The sequence below is a fragment of the Cercospora kikuchii genome, assembly GCF_019650295.1.
Source record: "Cercospora kikuchii DNA, contig_00001, whole genome shotgun sequence".
Taxonomy (NCBI): domain Eukaryota; kingdom Fungi; phylum Ascomycota; class Dothideomycetes; order Mycosphaerellales; family Mycosphaerellaceae; genus Cercospora; species Cercospora kikuchii.
The window spans coordinates 682,035-701,370 of NW_025408582.1; the positions used below are offsets into that span (position 1 = coordinate 682,035).

A 19,336-nucleotide genomic window follows, 5' to 3' on the forward strand; every position below is an offset into this window, starting at 1 on the left:
GAACTTGCACAACTTGACGCCCTGCGGGTGGGGCTCATGTTGCACAGTCCAGGGTCTGTATCCACCTCACGGCTATACCCGGCCCAGATGTGAAGGTCTCACGTAGGCGTGATATTCTGCTCAGCTTTCCAATGTGATGTTGGCTATCCTCCAGCGAGCTGCAGCATGCTTCCTCCATCGGTGACTCCGTTGGCGGGTGGCAGCATGGACTGTGCGAGATTCTGGTGGCCCCACATCACCCGCCACTTGTTCGTGGAAGTGTCGTGGATCATGTAGGGGCAAGTCGAAAAGACGTCCGCCCAAAGCCGTTGCATGAAGCGCTCCTTGATTTGATGCGTTTCGCGATTACCATACACTTCTTTATCAATGCGTCCTTGGATCACAATCGCTTCCAATGCGGTGTACTTCCCAAAATGTGCAAAGGGTCGTATCTGTGGGCTGCTGCGTCGAGGCACATGGATCTGGGGCAGATTCTTGCCCCGTGCCCAATCTCGAAGCTGATCCCAGTCCTTGGTTGGCAATGGAGGCAAGATGCGGTCGAGCAGCTCAGCATACCATTTGCGATGCAGATTGTGCACACGCTTCTGGGGCATTGGTAGGCCTCTCGCGTTGGTGGCAGGAACATTCGGCTTCAGGTTCTTTGGGTTCCTGCGGGTGAGAGCGGGCGGTTGGTTTAGCTGTTGCGATTCGGCAAGAGCGTAAAGCGGGATAGTTCGCGCTGTCTTCTCTTTCATGGCTTGCATCAAATCCTCTCTCCCAGTGGTGGCCAAGAGCGGCTGCAAAAGCTCGTGTCTTCGATCGCCAGTCCTGCCGTACGTGTGGCAGAGCACCTGGAGCAGTGATTTGCGCTCTCCCGCGTTCGCCTTCTCCAGCATGCGAAGTCTTTTGCGATCGAGTTGTAGCAAGTCCGCCTTGCGTTCAGCGTAGTTTGGATTGTCACGACGACTCCAGACACGAAAGGCTCGCTTTTTGCTGTGTTCAAGGGCCTTCGCCTTGAAGAAGTTCCGAGCATTGGGGTCTGGCAAGTAAGAGGCTTCTCGGAGTATCGCTCGAAGGAGACTTCTGTACTCAATACTGGCTCGCGAATCTGGGCCAAAGCCAATTTGCATGCTCCCTGCTCTTTTCACCACGCTCTGCACTTGCGCGGGCGGCGTCTGGAGCGTCGCATAGTCGGCGATGTGCAGTACTCGGGGAGCGACACATGCTGCACGAGCCTGTCCTCGCGCCAGACGAAAACTCATATCATTGCCATTACAAGCGCGAGTGTGAGCGACGCGAGAAGCTCCACGCCACGACCTGGTCCGTTTTGCCGAGCTCCCGAGAGCTTGGCACCGACGCGACTGCTTCGCCAAAGACACGCGCTTTCTGCACGCACACCGCACACGTCGCGCGCTCTCACGTTCCCACGCTGCGCATACTACTGCTGCGAACAGTAGCCCGAGGGTGCGCTTGCGAGACACGTCCCACCCACCGCATTCCACCCTTGCATGGGTGCCCACCCACCGCCGCCGCCGCCATGCCCACTCCCCACCAGTCCTTCCACATGTCGCAACAATCGCCGCAGCAGTCGAGCAGCCAGCCCAACGGTCACGGCGCATATGGCGCAAACCATGGCTACAACGTGAGCTTCGACGGCAACCAGCAGCAACATCAGAGCGCATCGCAGCCCGCGCCGGCGACTTATGCGCAAAGCTTTCCCAATGGACCTGTCAGCAACCCAGGCTATGCGCGGAGCTTCGGCGAGGGAGCCATGAGCGCCATGCGCCAGTACAACGAGAAACCGCAAATATATACTGTATGTGAGATGTCAGTGCGACTGTCATGTCTTTCACTAAAACTTGCGCGAACAGGCTGTCTACTCTAATGTGTCCGTGTACGAAATGGAGGTCGGCGGTGTTGCTGTCATGCGCCGCCGTAGCGACGGCTGGTTGAATGCGACACAGATCCTTAAAGTCGCGGGTGTCGACAAGGGAAAGCGCACCAAGGTCCTCGAGAAGGAAATTCTCACTGGCGAACATGAAAAAGTGCAGGGGGGCTACGGCAAGTACCAAGGCACGTGGATTAGCTATCGCCGGGGCCGCGAGTTCTGTCGCCAATATGGAGTCGAGGACATTCTCCGACCGCTGTTAGACTACGATGTGGCCGCGGATGGATCGCAAGGTCAAGGCGCGCAGGAGACGCCGACCAAAGAACAAGCGATGGCCGCCCAGCGAAAGAAGTTCTACGCAAACTCCAGCTTGGACCCGAGACCTAACGGAGTCCCCGGTGCGAATGGCACCTTCTTCTCCAACATCTCACCCACAACGAGCGTGGCATTGGCTGCGATGAACAAAGCCGCGCGACTCAATTCTCCTGCGCCGAGAACGAGCAATACTCCTCGGCCCTCAAACATGCGGCAATCGCAACGAGAACCATCAAATAGTCAACAAAGCGTGGCCTCTGATCTCGACGGCAAGCCAGATTCTGGATACAGTACTCAACTGAATGGCGAGCCCCCGAGGAAACGCATGCGACCTGACAGCCAGACTCAAGATATGGGCCCACCAAACTTACCCTACGATACCTCCATTCGCTCTACCACACCAACAGAGCCAAACATGAGCTTTTACGAGCAGAAACTGATGCAAGACTCTGTCAACTCGCATGGCGACCCTGTAGCGCTGGCACCCTTGCCCAGCCCCACCACGGAGCATGAACAGGAGAAGATGAATCTAATCCTGGACCTTTTCGCCGAGCAAGGTCGTATGGATTACGCATCACATCCGGCCCTAACACAGTTGTCGAACGATGACCTAAATATGCCACTTGATGCTTCTGCCAACAATGCTCTCCACTGGGCAGCAACTTTGGCAAAGGTGCCCCTACTGAAGCTCCTGATTCAAAAAGGTGCTAGCATATGGCGGGGCAACGCCGCAGGACAGTCGCCACTGATAAGTGCAGTGTTGGTGAACAACTCCTGGGAGCATTCGTGCTTTCCAGAATTGCTCGAGCTTCTTGGTCCGTTGATTGAGGTCCGCGACCTGCAAGGTCGAACGATCCTCCACCACATTGCTGTTTCTTCAGGCATAAAAGGCCGTGGTCCAAGCAGCAAATACTATCTGGAGGCACTGCTGGAATTCCTTGTCCGAATTGGGACCAAATCAGACGCTGCAGGAGGTTCTCAAAACCCACCAAGCGTGGCAGCAGCAGCGGCAGCACACGCTGATCAGGCTACCAATGGCGACAATTCCAGTCAGGATACAGAACGACCATCAGACCAATTACGCGGCCCTATCAGTCTTGTTCGCTTCCTCTCGCAGATTGTCAACGCGCAGGATAAGGCTGGAAATACTGCGCTCAACCTGGTGGCCCGAATTGGCAATCGTAGTATCATTCAGCAACTGCTCGAGATTCATGCTGACCCTAGCCTTCCCAATAGGAAAGGCGTATCTGCCAAAGATTTTGGCGTGGGACTCGAGCCAGGCGAGCAACCACGCTTTGTCAGCGGCGCCGGCCTCGCCAGCTCACAATCTGGACCCGCACCATATCCAGGAATGGCATCTGCAAATGCAGACGCAGACACCGGTGGTGGCGCAGCAGCGAGCCAAGCGGAGGACTTGGGTCAAGAGGTCATTGCTTGTGTGTATCCACCCATCCATGCTTCATGAAGAACTGAGCCTAACTGACACCAGACTACAGCTATGACATCCATGCTTACGCAAAATCTTGCCTCTCACAAAGAGCTTTTGCGTTCCAAGACGGAAGCGATTGACCGAATGAACGAGCAAATTCGTGAGCTCAGTGCCATGCAGAAGGCCGATCTGGAGAAGTTGCAGGAAATGAAAGAGCGAGCGCGACTGAGAGCTGAGCGGAAAGCGAAGATCGCTAACCTGCAGCGGGAAATTGAGAAGAAGAAGTCTGCCAACAAGAAAATGCAGAATCGAAGAAAGTCACAGTCGCCCACAGAACAGATTGATCTGGAACCCGACTGGCTTACGGATCTTAACGATAACCTTCACAGCACACGCATGGATGCCCATCAACGACAGCTCATCACATCGAGTCTGCCGACACCGAACCTCATCAAGGCTCGACTTTCCGCTTATCAGAAGTCCAACAGCAAACTACAAGCGCAAGCAGAACAGTTACGTGCCAAGTCGACGGAACTGGAAGGCTTATATCGAAAAGTCGTCGCCTTGTGCACTGGGGTCCCAGAAGACAAGCTGGACGAGGCCCTGCCTGCCCTTGTTGCCGCTGTGGAAAGCGAGAGAGGGACGCTGGGTGAATCCGATGTGGGACGAGTACGGGAGTTCTTGAGAAAGACGGATAGTGGGAGAGATCTCGAGCAGGCGACTGAACATGAGCCACAGCTGATGATCAATCCTACGATCACGGCTGCTGCAGAAGCTATGGAAAGAGCACATCAGGATCGTCTGGCAAGTCAAGCGGCAATGCGAGCTGCTGCGCAGGGAGCTCGAGTGAGATGAGCGGGAAAAGTCAGTGTTCGAAGCTTCTTTGTAAGAACTCTTGAAAGTTGATTCTGTGTCAATGATTTGTCCCACTTCGTGATTCCTCGTTGCGAATCTGGTGCCACGCCTGCTTCGCCTCTCGACACAGAGTGCCCCGGCTTCGCTGCTAAAGGCAGAGACATGAGGATCGAAAGAATACTTGAGATCCTGTGGCATGTGAAGCGCTTTTCCCCGGCAGAGGGCGCAGCCGTAAGTGCAATGCTGGCTCCAAGGAGAAGTGCTGGATTATGGTGACCAGACTGCCCTTCCGTTGGTCTCAGCATGTCTGAATTTCGGCTGAGTTCCGTCGGAAGTATTCACCTGTGTTGAAGCTTAACTTCAGGCCGCGCGCTGATTTTACTATTGCCAGGAGTGCGACTGGCTACCAAGTCCCGGGCGATTTATTTTTCCCATCTCTGCGAGAATGCGACAAGCCTATATGTACCACCACACCCTCCACATCCATCCTCAACTCACATCAGAGATCGAAAGATAGCGAACTTCACTTCACGCCGCAAATCTCGCACAACAACAGCTCGTAAAATGGTCTCGACAATGAAGTCCATCAAGAAGACACTGGTGATGCTCTTCATCAGCGTCAACCTGCTCGGGACGATTCTGCCGTGCGCGGGACTTCCACAACAAGGCCTTCTCCCATCCGACTCTCCAACCACGCCAACCTCGCCTTCTCTCTCCTGGAACGCATCCTCCTCACCACTCTCGGAGAACACCACCACCGTGACAACGACCCACCTCTCCAACAAGAACAAACCCCCATCTATCTACTGCAAATCATTCTGCATCCACAAAGGCCTCTACCCAACCTTCGACTACGGCCCCGTAAATCTCAACACCAGCAACCCAGACACCCTCCTCACCTGCCTCGACAACATGTGGTCCCACCTGAACCCCACCACCCACAAAAACAACCACCCCAAAGGCCACCCCACCGACTGGCGCCGCAAAGGTTTCCATTGCAGCTATTCCCACATTTTCCAACTCTCTCATCAAACTCTCCGTAAAGGCCGCGCAACCCCATCGAAAGTTCTACAAGGATGCTACGCTTCAGCGCAGAAAGCGGCGGAAGAGGGGAGAGAATGGTTTAATTGTCAGGTGAAAAGTTGGAATGGAATTTCGACGCATGCGTGGTTTGGATGGAGCTTGAGGGGTTGTAAGGTGATGAAGTGGGGACATATCCCGGAGTGTAGTCCGGAGATTTTTGAGGAGCAGGTTGGGGGGATGGATGGATGGTGTTGGGAGGAGCCTTGTTCGAGGGTTTGAAGAAGTAGCAGGGCGGTGAGTTTCGGGTTGATTATGATTTTGGGGGTCTTTTTGACGATTGTGGCGAATCGGGTTGTGATAGCGTGGGATCGATAGCGAGCGAGGGCCTCCTTTTGGACTGGATGTAGCCGCAGAATAGAATGACCAGCCAAATTGAGACGATTTATACAGTACATTCTGTCTATATACAGCCCCATAGGCCCGAGTAGAACAGCGATCTGGTCTCTACTGCCTCTCTGCCACACGTCTAAGGAACCCAACGCCGACCATTTGCTCCACCGCTTAAAACGCACAGCACAAGGCAACAACTTCTTTCCCCCGACTACGGCGTGCTACCGCATTTACCCGCTCCATGCGTTTCTCTCCTCTTCAAATAACGGGCTAGGCAAAGGTGAGCTCTTCTTACTCCCTCCGTTGCTATTCCTCTGATCCTTTGGTTTCAGCTTGCCCCCATCATCAAGATCTCCTTTCCCAAACCACCGATCTCCACCATCATCGTCTCCAACATCATCATACCTCCTCTCCTCCCAGGGCTGGTCTTGGTCGACCTCATCTTTCGGCTTTCCATTTCCACCACCCTTCCCACCGAATGCCTTTCCTCCATCCAAGTCGTGGCCTTGAGTGTCGGGGACCTGCATCTCCGGCCGATCTGGATTGAACCCATGCCGGATGCTTTCTGCTTCACTTCCATCTTCATCAGGATAGGTCTTGACGAAGTGTTTCTGTTCGACAGAGTTCCACCCCGGACCGCCTTCCTTCCGCGCTCGCACGCGCTCGACTTCTTCGGCTTGATGATCTTCAACTACAAGGTCGACAAGTTGGGAAGAGTGGGATTTAGTGGATGATTGCGATCGGGAAGAGTGGTTGCGGACGAGCTTGTTGACAACGGGAGTATCCTTGAGAGTATCGACGACTTTCGCTTTGGCTTTGCCCTTGTTGGAGGAGGAAGCTTCGCCCGAGGAAGAAGAGGATCCGGGTCGGTTATGCTGATGGACTTCGTTTTTCAGAGCCGCGATCTGAGACTTTCGCCGCTGACGTTGTTCTTTGCCCGGCTGAAGAAGGGCGCGGTTGGTGGTTTGAGAGATGGTGTTGGGATTGGCATAGAGTCGGTCCTCGCGAGTGGCGTAGTGAGTGTTGATAACTGGATAGTTCCAATCACCAAACTCGAGAGCGCGAGCATTGGTGTAAAGACGCTCCTCCTCCGGATCGAGCTCGGTCTCTTCAATGTCATTTGTGGCACCGTAGCCTAGGCCTTTACTACTCCTACTGGTGGAGCGGTCTTTGCCTTGACTAGGACTCAAAGTTCGAGCGTGACTGGGATTATATTTCTGCAAAAGCGGCTGCCGTGAGTCGGTTGGTGGAGGGACCCAATACTTGCCTCTGCCGTTGCGTTCATACCGCATGCCTTCCCTCATTCGAGCTTCTCTGCTCGACGACTCTTCATGAGCCATGACGTTGTCATTGGCGTCGAAATTGCGATAATCATATTTCTTCCCACTGAATGTCTCTTTGCAGTCTTCAATCAGGTCGCGGGGTCCGAAGGCGTCTCTCAAGGCAAATCGTATAGGCATACGTGCATCACTGATAGTCTGGTCCGCGTAATCCTTCCAGCTGAATGCCCACCATTGCGCTATGGCGAAGAAGGGCATCTCAAAGCAGATGAGCGCATCTTGGATAGCAGCGGCCAAATTGTCCGCGGTATAGGTATCTCCCACGCTCGGGATCACGCCCAAGGCGACCAAAATTGACAGGAAGAAGCCCTGCCACCACGATGCGAAGATGATGCCTTTGATGCAGAGGAACTTGGGCATGGGTCGGAATGGCTGCAGGTCTTGGGACATGCAGACCCAAAACAGAGCAAGATCGTACAGGGACCAGCAGATGCTGACATTGTAAATCAAGCTGGTCCAAAAGTATCCTGAATCAACGGCCAAGATGCCCTCCTTGAAGGTGCCTGTGGCCTTGCACGCTACGGTTGTGATCGCCAGCGCGGGCTTGATCCACACGTACTGCAGAATACCTCTCTTGATCTGTAAAAAGGTGTGGGGATCACTGATGTCCACTTTCGGGAAGACATGGTTGAGCGGCCACAAGTGCTGGACGGGCGGTCTTCCATGCATCATGATAATCAGACTCCTCTCACCTCCCAGAAAGTTGATAAGGAGCTGGAAGAAGGTGTAGATGACGAAACCCTCGTAGACATCTCGGAATGGTTCAATCCAGAAGGCGACTCGGAGGGAAGTGAGGGAGGCCCATGAGGCGGCGGCGAAGATGGGAACGAGGACGACGATTCGGATGACATGGCGCTGGAGGAGCGGCTTACGGTAGTTTTTGGCTTGGAGGAGGATGATGATGATGGTGAGCAGGGTTGAGACGAGAGCGCAAACTCCTAGACACGGTGAGCGTGGCGGTCTACCAGAAATGCTGAATTGTAGACGGACCTGCGACAATGATCACGGCGCGGGCAAAGCCAACGCCAGTGCCTCCATCTTGATCCTGCTGTCCGCCTGCCACGGCGCGTGCAGCAATATCCCAGGCAGCCATGGAAGCTGTTGCTGGGCCCGTGTGGTGACGGAGGGATGTTTGGATTGTGCTATCGCATGGTCGAGTATGATCAAAGCTCCCAAACTGCTGCCTCGAGAGGATGCAGGTGTCGATGGGTAGAGCTTTGGTGTTGTGGCACGGCGGAAGTGATCATCTGCCCATCACCGGCACAGACACAGAGCTCCAGTTCCAGTTGCAGCATCGCAGGGTCCACTTCTGGCACGCGCCTGTCTCAGCGGCGATGATGCACGACTGCGGCGGGAGCGCCCATTCCCTTCCGCCCTCTCCTCTTCCACCTTCATCACAACGACCTCCACGACATCTGCTTCGATTCGCAGCTGTTCATTGCCGCCTCAAACATCGCCTCTGCCGTTGCTATAGCGAACGCGTCGTCGGACACCTGCAGCGCCGTGCCTGTCAGTGAGCGCGCCGAACTGGGAATTCTGCCCACTCCTCCGCCTCCTCCGACATGGACATCCCCGGCCGTCGAGTGAAAGCTTCACGGTCAGGCGAATAGCATTCCGCTGTGCACCAAACTCAACTTTGACGTGTGTTGACACTCGATCCGCCAGAGCCAGGTTGGCACTGACGATGCGCACTCTTTGTTTACTGCTGCTTGTGTTTACAAGAAGACGCAACCACATGCTGAATACTGCAGCTCGCCATCGTTTATGATCCTCATATCTGACTGCATGACATTTCTCACAACCATTCTACAGACAGTCCTTTCATTTTCGCAGGACAGAACATCCCATCTTCTCACAATCTTGACTACCAGCTTATCAACACAACACAATCATGGTGAAACGCAGAGCGGGATCACCGGATATTGATCGCGCTCAGAAACGCAAGTCGCTGGCTGCTCTTGCCATGAAAGCATCGAGCAGCTCCCTCCGCTACGAACAGCAAGGCTCCTTTCTCGACATTTTCACTGCTTCCGGACGCCTCAAGCGCAACAGCACTCTCAGCCTTCGATCGTCTTCACGACCATTACTGAAACAAGCACCCATAGAGCCTGGCCTGACGCTCGCTGGCCGCAGCCTCCAGACCCACGCAGATCACGATGTCGCATCCATCAAAGAGCTCCTCCTGTTTCCTACTTCACTTGCCATCATGAAAAGCAGCTGGATTTTCCGCTTCACTGTCAACTGCACGCCACAACTGGGACCTCCTCTACCTAGACATGTTGAGGATATGCTCTATGAGAAATACTTGGGGCCTCGTATGAACCCGCGCCCAGAAGCGTTGCCGTACATTCATCTCGGTTCAACTGCTCTGGGCTTCCGCCTCAACTTTTATCTTGTCCTGCCGTACGCATCTCACGCCCCAGGACACTCTGGCACAGGCAACATGTGCTATACCGAATTGCAAGCAGTGTACGATCTCTGCATCCGGCCAGCACTGGAGACAGCCTATCCCAAGCGTGGACGTTGGCCGTCCTGGATCGAGGCAAAGAATGAGTCACATCTGAAACGTAAGCATTGTTCGTTCCTCTTCTTGTCAACAATGTATGCATATTCATTCTGACTCAGCATTCACAGCTCTGAAATCCCGCCGCAAGTCTACCCGATCCGAAGCGCAAGAAGAACGCATGCACTGCGGAGGGCTACAAACCCTCTGGGATGCCATCGAAGTCTTTTGCGAACATCAAGCTATCGCTCATATCATGCGCGGCAAACATCTCGTCGCCTATGGCGATGTCGATGTACATGACTGGCAATCTGACTGGCGGCCCACCTGGGCTCAATTCTCCCAGCTTTGGAATGATGCCATTAACCCCGTGCACGTTGGCCCAGGGACCAAACTGAACTTGGAAATGCAACTCGGCTTTGACGAATTGGACATTCTGAAGGACTTTCCAGAAATTCCCAGCAGACCTCGAACACCCAGTGCGAGAAGCTCTCTGTCTTGCGATCGGCTACCACGCGTTCCCATGACTCCGACGGGGCCTAGGCATTGCATGTCTGTTGCTGACTTGTACTCACCTCCCATGACAGCTCCTCCAAGAGTCCCTTTACCACCTGTGCCGACTCTGATGAGGGCCGAGAGCAGCATCTCTCTGCCGAAGAGAGTGAGCACGAGGAGAGTGAGCAGTCGGCATTCGATCAGGTGTGTGGATCCAAGTTTGACGGATCTGAGCGAGATGAACGAAGGGGAGTGAGGAGTGCGTTCTTCAGTTTTGATCTCGGATTGAGTTCATTGATTGCAATATGATGGTCTCGCTGAGAAGGTGCTGTGGCTGTGAGAACGGGTTTTCGTATAGTTTGGCTCTGTTAGCGCAGAGGATTTCGACTGCTCTTGCGAGCATTTTCTTATTGTCTATATGTGCGTGTTTATACTACAGACAGAAGGCACCGAATAATGGAACTTAGCACTGAAGCCGCCCGAGCAGCATCAGTCTAGCATCGGACTAGCTGTGGACAGCAAAATGGAACTCCGGAAGCACCGAACGCTCCAGTGTCTCTCGCGACCTGAATTGCCTGCCCGTCTTCCTTCTCCACACCGAGTGCCTGAATACACGCGACAAAATGTAGAGAGACACAAGTGAGCAACTCCATGCTAAGATGACTCTGAACGCAGTACTGAAGCCGCGGACCCAAAGGCGAATTTCCAATTATACTCAACAGCTCCTCCCGGTGGAAAATAGACGGCGCCAATGGCAGCTTCTGCAGTTCTATCTTGCGCAGCAAACTCTGCCGGGCGAACATCAATGGCGTCAATGGCAGCTACTACCTGGAAGCAAAACGAAGACGGGATCAAGACTCCGTGTGATCCTCTGCCCGTCGAAATCGAGTGCCCTTTCGATTACCGTGTCTCCGCCTTGCGTAGCGTGGCCGAGGAGCTCTGTCTAGACAAGCGAGGCATCTGCAGAATCCAGCTCGTGAGAGAGATCGCAAAGGGAGGGTGTTGCTCAGTCTCCAGTTTGCTGTTCGCAAATCACGCAGTCTTCCGAGGTGTGCACTTCTTTCCACGGAGTCCAAAGTTTTGCGCAGCAGCTTCTGCCAGACAAATATGGACGGCGGCGTCAATGGCAGCCACCACCTGGAAGCAGAACAGAGCTCATGATTGAGAATCTGTACTCCTCTGCCTTTCAATCCTCGCATCTCCGCCTTCTGCAGCGTGGCCGAGGCGCTCCGTGTCGACAAGCGCGCCAGCTGCGGACTTCAGTTCGCGAGAGAGATCGCAAAGTGAGCGTATTTTGCGCAGCGATTCCTGCCGGAGAAGTAACCGTGGATACCTCTGAGTGCAAGCACCGAACCAGATTGTCGCTCTCGATGCATGGAAAGCTCTCCTGGTTGGCTTGGTGACATGCGGTTGCACTCAGAGGTCGTTGCATACAGAGGTAGCCACGAACATGGACGCGCCTTCTCCCTTTCTGCGAAACACCGCTCCTGCGTCACACCATCTTGCTACTTTGACTCCATCGCACGGAAGAATATCTTCATTCTATCGCCATGGCTGTAGCAAATACTCTCCATAATCGCTATTCAGGGCAGCGGTACGACATCGCAAGATTGCATACTGGCGACGCGCTCGAATTCGAGAGCTACAGAAAGTTCTTCGAGGCCTCCTCGTCGCAGAAAGACGATCTGCTCTGCGTTTTCGCCGGAATTGATCCAGGAGAATGGCCCAACAAAGATCCTCCGGCAATGTACATCGAGACTTCTCGCAACGACCCCATTTCTGTGCTTGATACATTCGTACGCGATGCGGAAGCATTAATCGAGGCGCAGCAGACGACTGCCTTCGAGACTGGAGCCCGCGTGGAGCTCATTCCAACATGTTTCATTAAAGACGGCAGCCAAAAGGGCAGGGCAGCATTATACTACAATGTCATGACATCGGGACCGCACTCCCCTCGCCGCATCGAGGACTTTTTCGAAATGTTACAGCCTGGCTAGCATAAAGGGGAACGCAGTTTCTGGATCTGGATGACAGTGCGGGAAGACTTTGATCATTGGACCACATTAGCGATCAAAACCGACTACCAACTTGCCTCTGAAGCGACCCGCGCTCAAGTTGGAGAATGGATTGTGTCGTATGGAAGTGCCTGCGTCGGGCTGAGTCACATAACTACCCGGGATCTCGAATTGCTCCGTCGCCACGCCGAGCCCTCGTTGCTGAGAAAGGGAATGCGTGTGAAAGAGATCAGAACTTGGGTCGAGGTCGCTTCGAAGACTGGACAACTGAGTAGACAGTACTCTCGGCTCGGGCAAGGAGGTCGATTCTTCACGGTCACAGACCTGTTCCTCGAGGAGGATCACAAGAGCTGCAAGAGGCCGACGTTGCACGTGGTATTTGAGCTCGAACTCTCCAAAGATGAGAAACCGACGAGAATCTTTTCTCTAGACGACCCTCGTCAATACGAACGAACAGGAACAGTGGACCCCAGTCAATTCAGTCCACAACGTCAGATTTTGTACGCACCGATATCTCTGGACATCAACAGATCACACAGCGCGATCGACCGCAAGGCAGAGGAAGGTCATTCATCGATGATCTTCACGTGCGTGAAGGCAGCGCCATCCGGAATGGCGATACTTGTCCCCGCCAGATGTGTCAATGGCATTTGGACTGGTCACTACTCGCGAGGTCAGATCACGCCTGATCCAGACAGCCTGAAGACATCGAACGAGCTGCGCACCGCTGGTGACATTGTGATCAAGGAGATTCTACAGGAGACCCTGGACGAGCAAACACAGCCCCTTCCGGGCTTACCCAGTCTGTCGCTTCTTTCGTGGAATCCACCAAACTTCTTTCCGGACCAGTCACACTATCCCATATACCTTGCCGTTCGACTCGTGAATCTACTTCCATCGTCCTGGGGCATCGAAAACCTGGCTCTTCCTCCTGACATCTCGTTGACTGTGTAGGACAAGCGGCAAGAAGATCAGCTGATTTGCGAAACACTTACAAGGATTCTACGCGACCTGTCGATTCCAGATCTCGCATGGAACATCAATCCGCAACGGCTCTTCGTCCCGCCTTGGAAGGGCAGCTGGAAATGGTGTCTCTGGATCTTGCCGCAGAGAAACTTTGGCACAATGCATCGAAAGGCGCACACTTTGGACATTTATCTGGATGAAGAGTACGTTAAACAAGGAAACCGGAAAATGTTCTTAGAGGCGCATCTCTTGCCGAAGAAAGAAGATAAAACGGGATATAAGCCGTATGGAGTGGTGGGGAGGAGTGTGTCACTGAACTTGTTGAATTCTTTCGAGCCTAGCTTAAAGGAGTAAATTGTGGTCGGTATCTCTGCGTTGATTTCATTGTTCGAGGCACCGAGGGTATAGAAACCTGGATTTGACCCAGGTCATGGCTGCCAGAAGCAGCTGTGCGAATTGTTAGTGAGCTGGCTGTTTCTGTGTTACATGTATTTTGTCTGCCTGCTTCTCATTGTCGGAGGCGTCGAATCTACATCACAATGGAGCCATTTCGAATGCCGGCCGTCAGAGGCAGCTGCGAAAGGTGTGACTGGGTCTGAGGTTTGCCTGCTGTCTTGCTTGCCTGCCTCTCATTGTACCACCCAATGAGTCTATAGAAGGTATGACCAAGCCAAGTCACAACTTCCCGAAGGACCTGGACAAAGCATCGCCGAATTCTCGACAAGCCTGTTCTTTCATTTGTCTTGCTCAGCAAAAACATTCTTCTCGTGCTTCGATATCAGCATCAGCTGCTAACTCTCATTTCAGTCCACATACTATCGATTCCGCAAAACATGTCGACATCTCAGCATCGAACATCAGGCGCTATACCTGTGACGGACCCAGTCCCCGCCGCCTTCTTCATTTTCGACTGTCCCTTTCCCGCGCAGTGCCAGGATGACGAGTGTCTCGTAGAAGTCTCCTTCGACTTCCCCGACTCGACTCCAACACCATGGCCAACACTCGGATTCCTCATTCCGCTGGCCGCAGACGTGTATACGCTCAGTCAAGGCGTCAAAAACGCTTGCGATAATGCTATAGCCAGGAAGTGGCGGTTTCTGAACGACTTGTATGCCTTTGGAAAAGACATTAAGGGTGTTGCGAGGATCTGCATGCCGGATGGGTCGGATATCTTTGCGAATCGAACGCGTACTGGGAGAATTCGAATTGAGTCTGTGAGCGACTTGTTTACCAATGCGGAGCGGAGGGATGGGGATTGTGTGGTTTCTGTGCGGGTTGTGCTGAGTGTTATCGAAATGACTGATCGGTTGGCCGCTCAGCCTACGGGTCCACCACTAGAAATGGAGAGAACACATTCGCTCAAACTCCTGAAGATGGCAGCAAACTCCACACATCGCAACATGGAATCCGTGGTGCTTCAATCACTTGCGACTGTCCACAGAATTGGTCAGTTAAGGCATGGTGTATTGACTCGTCGGATCAACGCTTTGTGGATTGGCTCAGTCGACCATACAAGCCGGGACAAAGGCGTGGAAGTCCTGGAAACTGCAGTCGTGCCGCTCGAGATCAACCAATTACCAGAACTCCCGACGTTGACTTTCAACGACTACTCCAACTCGAGCAACGCTGGTCTCTCGGACGTCCTCAAACAGAGCGGCAGTCGAATCGAACTCGCGGTCCGACTGGTTAATAGACTTTCAGGACCATTCTCCGGCCCAGTGCGAGAGGATGGGCGTCTCCCAGGCAACGTCATCGTCTCCGTCAAGCACGGCGAGAAGCAAAAGAATCTCATCTGCAAAGCCTTGGAAGAAGCGCTTCGCGATTTTGGGGCGAGACCTGAAAATGCGAGCACTATTGCTTCCGTGTTGTTCCACGAAGATTTCAGACCGAAATGCGAATTCCAACTCTGGATTTTGCCACAAGCTGCACGACCGAAGAAGCTCTTTCGTTTCGACGGTGGTTTGGTAAAATTTCTGGACATGGCGATGGTGTTGGAAGGAAATACGAGAATGTACATGGAGGCTCATATCGTGCCGACGCGGGAATAGGAAGCTCAGATCGTGCCGACGCAGAAAGAGCAGAGCCGTACGGCGGCATGGTGGAACCCTCGGCGGAGTAGAGGCCCCCGGTTGTGACCACATTTGACCAGGAGCCAGTAGTCCAGGGATGGTGATCACAGCAATCAGGGGAGGTTGCGCCATCTTTTCAATTGTGTTGAGCAGATCAGGGAGCTTGCGCGCCGCGATCCAGTGAAGGAGAGGAAATCAGAGGACTTTTTACGTCCAATGGCACATCGTCTCTGGGAGGGGCGCGATGGCGCTGGTTAGTAATAGATCCGCACATTACAAAAGTACTGTCTCTGACAGGCGCCTTTCAGAATATCTTCACCGGTAGAGTCCAAAAAGAGCCAAAATTCGTGCTGGCTCTACACGTGGGGTACTGCAAGATTGGCGAGCAGATTCAGCGTTGGTAGAAAGCGAGCCGCAGCAAGTCGTCGCGAATGGAAACTGTGCGGTCGCACGAATTGTGCTTCGCTTTTGGCGTTTCCCCTCTTCACCACACAATGTGCGATCGCATACTGGCTTGTACTTCTCTACAAGTTGACAGATCGACTGACAATCTTTGGCGCATGGCGGCCATGCTTCTGATCCTTTGTCGATGTGTAGCGTGGTTCCTGAACATCTCCCGTTGAGCCTGTTTGGACCTCATGGAATGTGATAACATTCAAGTGAGCCTCAAACGCTGGAATCCCGCTGTACTCCGCAGGCAAGTCGACGAGAAAGGCAAAGCGCAGATGACGTGGAGCATTTCGGAGTTGCTTTTTGCAACGCGATGGCGATTGTGCAGAGTGCAACTGAAGGGAAAAGTGAAGTCGCCAGACGCAGTGTTGAATTTGGAGAATGATATTCTTGGCATTACTTTTCGTACAGCTTCATGTTTTGCGAAAGCACGACTTGGTATCTGATTCTATCTAACCATACACAGCAGCACGCTGGTAACCAGGGAACTGTCTCAACTGAGCCTCATCAATCTCGCGAAGTTGTGGGCAGCTGAGCTGCGACACAATTTGGCCGAGAATGTCGGTGATTGGGTTGAGGAGACCGAGGAGGATATCTGGCTTGGCCTGTGCAGCGAGCTGGAAGACGAAGCATCCGAGGTTGTTGCCTTGTGCGAGGTTGCCGATGTTGACGAGGCCGCCGGACAGGTCCTCCAAGTTGACGCCGGTGAAGGTGTTGGGGCCGTTGGTGTTGCCGCCGATGGCGAGGAACTTGGGGTGGCTGTAAGGGATTGAATGTTAGCGAGTGCTTGACGGATCCTAGTATAGTGTGTAAAACTTACAGGAGCGCAGCGTTGAGCAAATCTGCGATGAAGTAGGTGACCTCGTATGGGGCAGCCTGGGAACGACGGTACCAGTTGTCGGGGATACGCTCATTGCCAGTCTTTCCGCCAACCAATGAGTAAGAACCGGACTGACCCTGCACACCGAACCAAGATGCAACAGTCTCGTGCGAGAGGAAACCAACTGGGTTCTCAGCAGAGTGGTTGGCCATGAAGCGGTAGATGAACGTGTACGCAGCAGGCTGCACGGCAACACCAGCGAATGGACCGTTGAAGAAGTATGGGTTTGTCTGGACTTGGGTATCGAAACGGTGGGATCGGAAGTTGGTCAAACTCTCGAGGGTGAGGCTGCCTGGAGAGTAATCGATCATCTCTTGGAATTGGCTGAGCACCACCTTCCAGTTGTCGCCCGCCTGGTAGAGATCACCTCGGGTGGGTGAGGCATCGGTCTCGTACTTGTTGTGTGAGCCGATCAGGCCGTTTCCTCGGAGGAGGCCAGCGCCGCCTGGTGGTCCACCCATCGACCATGAGGCAAGATCGCCATCGATGGTAGCTCCAAGGATTGACAAGAAGCCGGCGAGGATACGCCCCATACCGACGACCTTAGTTGTGGCATCAATGTATTGCTGAATCGTGGCAACGCCATTTCTCTGTTGATATATTAGCTACTGGTGATGTAGGAAGGCTCGGGTAACGGACTGGCAAGACTGTTGAGATGTTAGCGGATGTCTAGTTATGAGACAAAAACAAACGATTCTTCTTACACCCATGATTGGCAAAAGCGTTTAGACCTGGGCAAGGACCTCTCTGGTCGTTTGGACCAGCAGCCTGCCACTCGTGCCCACTGCCGGGGCCGACATCGATGAACTGCGTCGTGGCATCGAAGGTTGGGTTGGCCTCGAAGATGGCAGTAGCACCACCAGCTCCAGCTTGACGCTTCAACATGTCCACATCAACGGCTTCGAGAGCCTTCGCCACGAGCTCAGGATCGCGCCTAATGGCCTCCTCCATAATCTTGGCAGGGAAGGCGCTCGCGCCAACGGCGAGGAGTAGAGGTGCTGAGAACTTCATGATGATGGCTACTGCAGAGTCAACAAGTTGAAAGAATCGAATTGAAGCAATACAACAACCCCGGTCACAGATCGACCAAACGGCAACAATACTTATAGTCTTACATGACCATCACAAGAATGTGACGCTGCCTCGGTGTATTTCCAACATCTTGGTTGCGTAGGTGCGTAGCATGCCACCAGTGTAGTCCGGTGCGAAGTCAAGCGTTGCCTAGTTCAAGGGTCAGGATGAACAGAAGTCATCAGATTGGACAGATCGCAAAGCGTGCACAAACTCCGACCACGCAAACCCACGGGGCCCCAAGCTTACCTACAACCGTAAGTCTTGGTTCCAAGCCCCGGGCTAAACGTGGAGGTGATCTGCGCGGGGAGGAGGCAACTTTAAAGTTCTCGAATGAAGATCACCTGCCAAAAGGGGTAAGAGGTTCTTTTCGTCCCAATCAACGCCGACGTATTATGAAAGTCCTCGGCAGTACGGCCTCACGAGCATGACGATCGTCTGCACAAAACTGTGCCCTAGTGGTTCGCATTCGTCGCTTCTAGCGTTCTTCGCTGCGTAACTCCGTCTGGATGGATCAGCTCGTAAATTACTCGCGATCGTTTAGGCATTGTAGGATGTACTGTGGATCCATCTCAGCGCCATCGACTTCATACATAGAAGAGGAGTGCCTGTCAGCACAGCATACCTGTTCGTGATCATTCAGAGCATTTTCTGCGTTGCCTCGGTGGCGCGCGCCACACTTCACACTTTTTCGAAGCCCGCAAGCCCGCAAGCCCGCAAGCCATCAGGCCACCCGTTGCCACAGAGCCTCGTTTCCACCTTCCTCGCACTTGCATGATAGCTCGTGTCATGGTGACATGTCATGGCTCCTCACATGTGCAATGTGCACAGCCGACAGGTTCGAAGCCATGCGAAAATCTATGGCCGACTGCAGAAACGAAAGGGTGAAGTCACTGAGGCCTCATCGTCCGCAATCGCCATCACGAAGAGTCGAAAGTGCCCTCGAAACCTGCTGCCCAATTGGCGATCGAACACGTGCGACTGCAGACCTCTCCCGCCTTCCCTCGTAGATGTCTGGGTCATGCACAAGAGATGGGCTAAGAGATGCACCCATGCTTGACTTTGCGCGAACACAAGCATCACATCCTCAAGTTCGCAAGCTTCAAATTGAAAGCTGCGTGTCGCACAGCTTTCCTCTTCGAGACCGCTCTCCAGCTGACCACGTGTACGCCATGCAGAGGATTCTGCCACATGGACTCTGCCTGCTCTGCTCGTCGATCCATGATTCATCGACCATGGCGTCCATGCCCGTGGATACATCTGAATGCAACTACCTCTGAGTGCAACCGCAGGTCGCTAAGCCAATCAGCAAAGCTTTTCATGGACCCAGAGGCAATCCGGGCAGGCGCTTGCACTCAGAGGTAGTTGCAATCAGAGGTATCCACGGCTAGACTCGCACCATGCTTCGTAAGTTTCAATCCATTGATTGCGTTAGGCGAAAAACACTCTCTTTGATCCCGAGGCTCGCCCTGCTCGACGCGAAAGCGAGATGGTTCAGCTGCGCTTCAAAGACTGCAAGCGCTCGTGGAGCCTAGCATGATTGCTCTGGAAATCACCTGGACTGAGCCCAGAGCCTGTGTTTTCTCGACTGCAGAGCAGTAGACGCCGGAGAAGTACCGAGTAATATTGACTCATGCATGTCAAAGATGTGCCCGACTTGGCCTATCT

General features: G+C 53.6%; 9 protein-coding genes across 9 annotated transcripts; 6 read left to right on the forward strand and 3 right to left on the reverse strand.

Moving 5' to 3' along the window:
• Positions 1–143: 143 nt before the first annotated feature.
• On the reverse strand, positions 144–1,109 carry CKM354_000019400 (uncharacterized protein; the record flags this gene model as incomplete). The annotated part of the gene is made up of 1 exon (XM_044795279.1): positions 144–1,109. One exon carries the CDS (start codon positions 1,107–1,109, stop codon positions 144–146), a length of 966 nt encoding a protein of 321 aa, XP_044651214.1.
• Positions 1,110–1,516: 407 nt separating this feature from the next.
• On the forward strand, positions 1,517–4,466 carry CKM354_000019500 (uncharacterized protein; the record flags this gene model as incomplete). Its single annotated transcript, XM_044795280.1, has 3 exons — positions 1,517–1,795; positions 1,851–3,618; positions 3,679–4,466. 3 exons carry the CDS (start codon positions 1,517–1,519, stop codon positions 4,464–4,466), a joined length of 2,835 nt encoding a protein of 944 aa, XP_044651215.1.
• Positions 4,467–5,030: 564 nt separating this feature from the next.
• CKM354_000019600 (uncharacterized protein) lies at positions 5,031–5,509 on the forward strand (the record flags this gene model as incomplete). Its single annotated transcript, XM_044795281.1, has 2 exons — positions 5,031–5,327; positions 5,468–5,509. 2 exons carry the CDS (start codon positions 5,031–5,033, stop codon positions 5,507–5,509), a joined length of 339 nt encoding a protein of 112 aa, XP_044651216.1.
• Positions 5,510–6,109: 600 nt separating this feature from the next.
• CKM354_000019700 (uncharacterized protein) lies at positions 6,110–8,312 on the reverse strand (the record flags this gene model as incomplete). The annotated part of the gene is made up of 2 exons (XM_044795282.1): positions 6,110–8,157; positions 8,210–8,312. The coding sequence occupies 2 exons, from the start codon at positions 8,310–8,312 to the stop codon at positions 6,110–6,112; spliced, it is 2,151 nt and encodes a 716-aa protein (XP_044651217.1).
• Positions 8,313–9,110: 798 nt separating this feature from the next.
• On the forward strand, positions 9,111–10,473 carry CKM354_000019800 (uncharacterized protein; the record flags this gene model as incomplete). Its single annotated transcript, XM_044795283.1, has 2 exons — positions 9,111–9,786; positions 9,854–10,473. The coding sequence occupies 2 exons, from the start codon at positions 9,111–9,113 to the stop codon at positions 10,471–10,473; spliced, it is 1,296 nt and encodes a 431-aa protein (XP_044651218.1).
• Positions 10,474–11,767: 1,294 nt separating this feature from the next.
• On the forward strand, positions 11,768–12,214 carry CKM354_000019900 (uncharacterized protein; the record flags this gene model as incomplete). Its single annotated transcript, XM_044795284.1, has 1 exon — positions 11,768–12,214. The coding sequence occupies one exon, from the start codon at positions 11,768–11,770 to the stop codon at positions 12,212–12,214; it is 447 nt and encodes a 148-aa protein (XP_044651219.1).
• A 231-nt stretch (positions 12,215–12,445) lies between these two features.
• CKM354_000020000 (uncharacterized protein) lies at positions 12,446–13,186 on the forward strand (the record flags this gene model as incomplete). Its single annotated transcript, XM_044795285.1, has 1 exon — positions 12,446–13,186. One exon carries the CDS (start codon positions 12,446–12,448, stop codon positions 13,184–13,186), a length of 741 nt encoding a protein of 246 aa, XP_044651220.1.
• Positions 13,187–14,031: 845 nt separating this feature from the next.
• On the forward strand, positions 14,032–15,246 carry CKM354_000020100 (uncharacterized protein; the record flags this gene model as incomplete). Its single annotated transcript, XM_044795286.1, has 1 exon — positions 14,032–15,246. One exon carries the CDS (start codon positions 14,032–14,034, stop codon positions 15,244–15,246), a length of 1,215 nt encoding a protein of 404 aa, XP_044651221.1.
• A 923-nt stretch (positions 15,247–16,169) lies between these two features.
• CKM354_000020200 (uncharacterized protein) lies at positions 16,170–17,608 on the reverse strand (the record flags this gene model as incomplete). Its single annotated transcript, XM_044795287.1, has 4 exons — positions 16,170–16,476; positions 16,538–17,187; positions 17,237–17,244; positions 17,302–17,608. 4 exons carry the CDS (start codon positions 17,606–17,608, stop codon positions 16,170–16,172), a joined length of 1,272 nt encoding a protein of 423 aa, XP_044651222.1.
• Between the last annotated feature and the right edge of the window lie 1,728 nt (positions 17,609–19,336).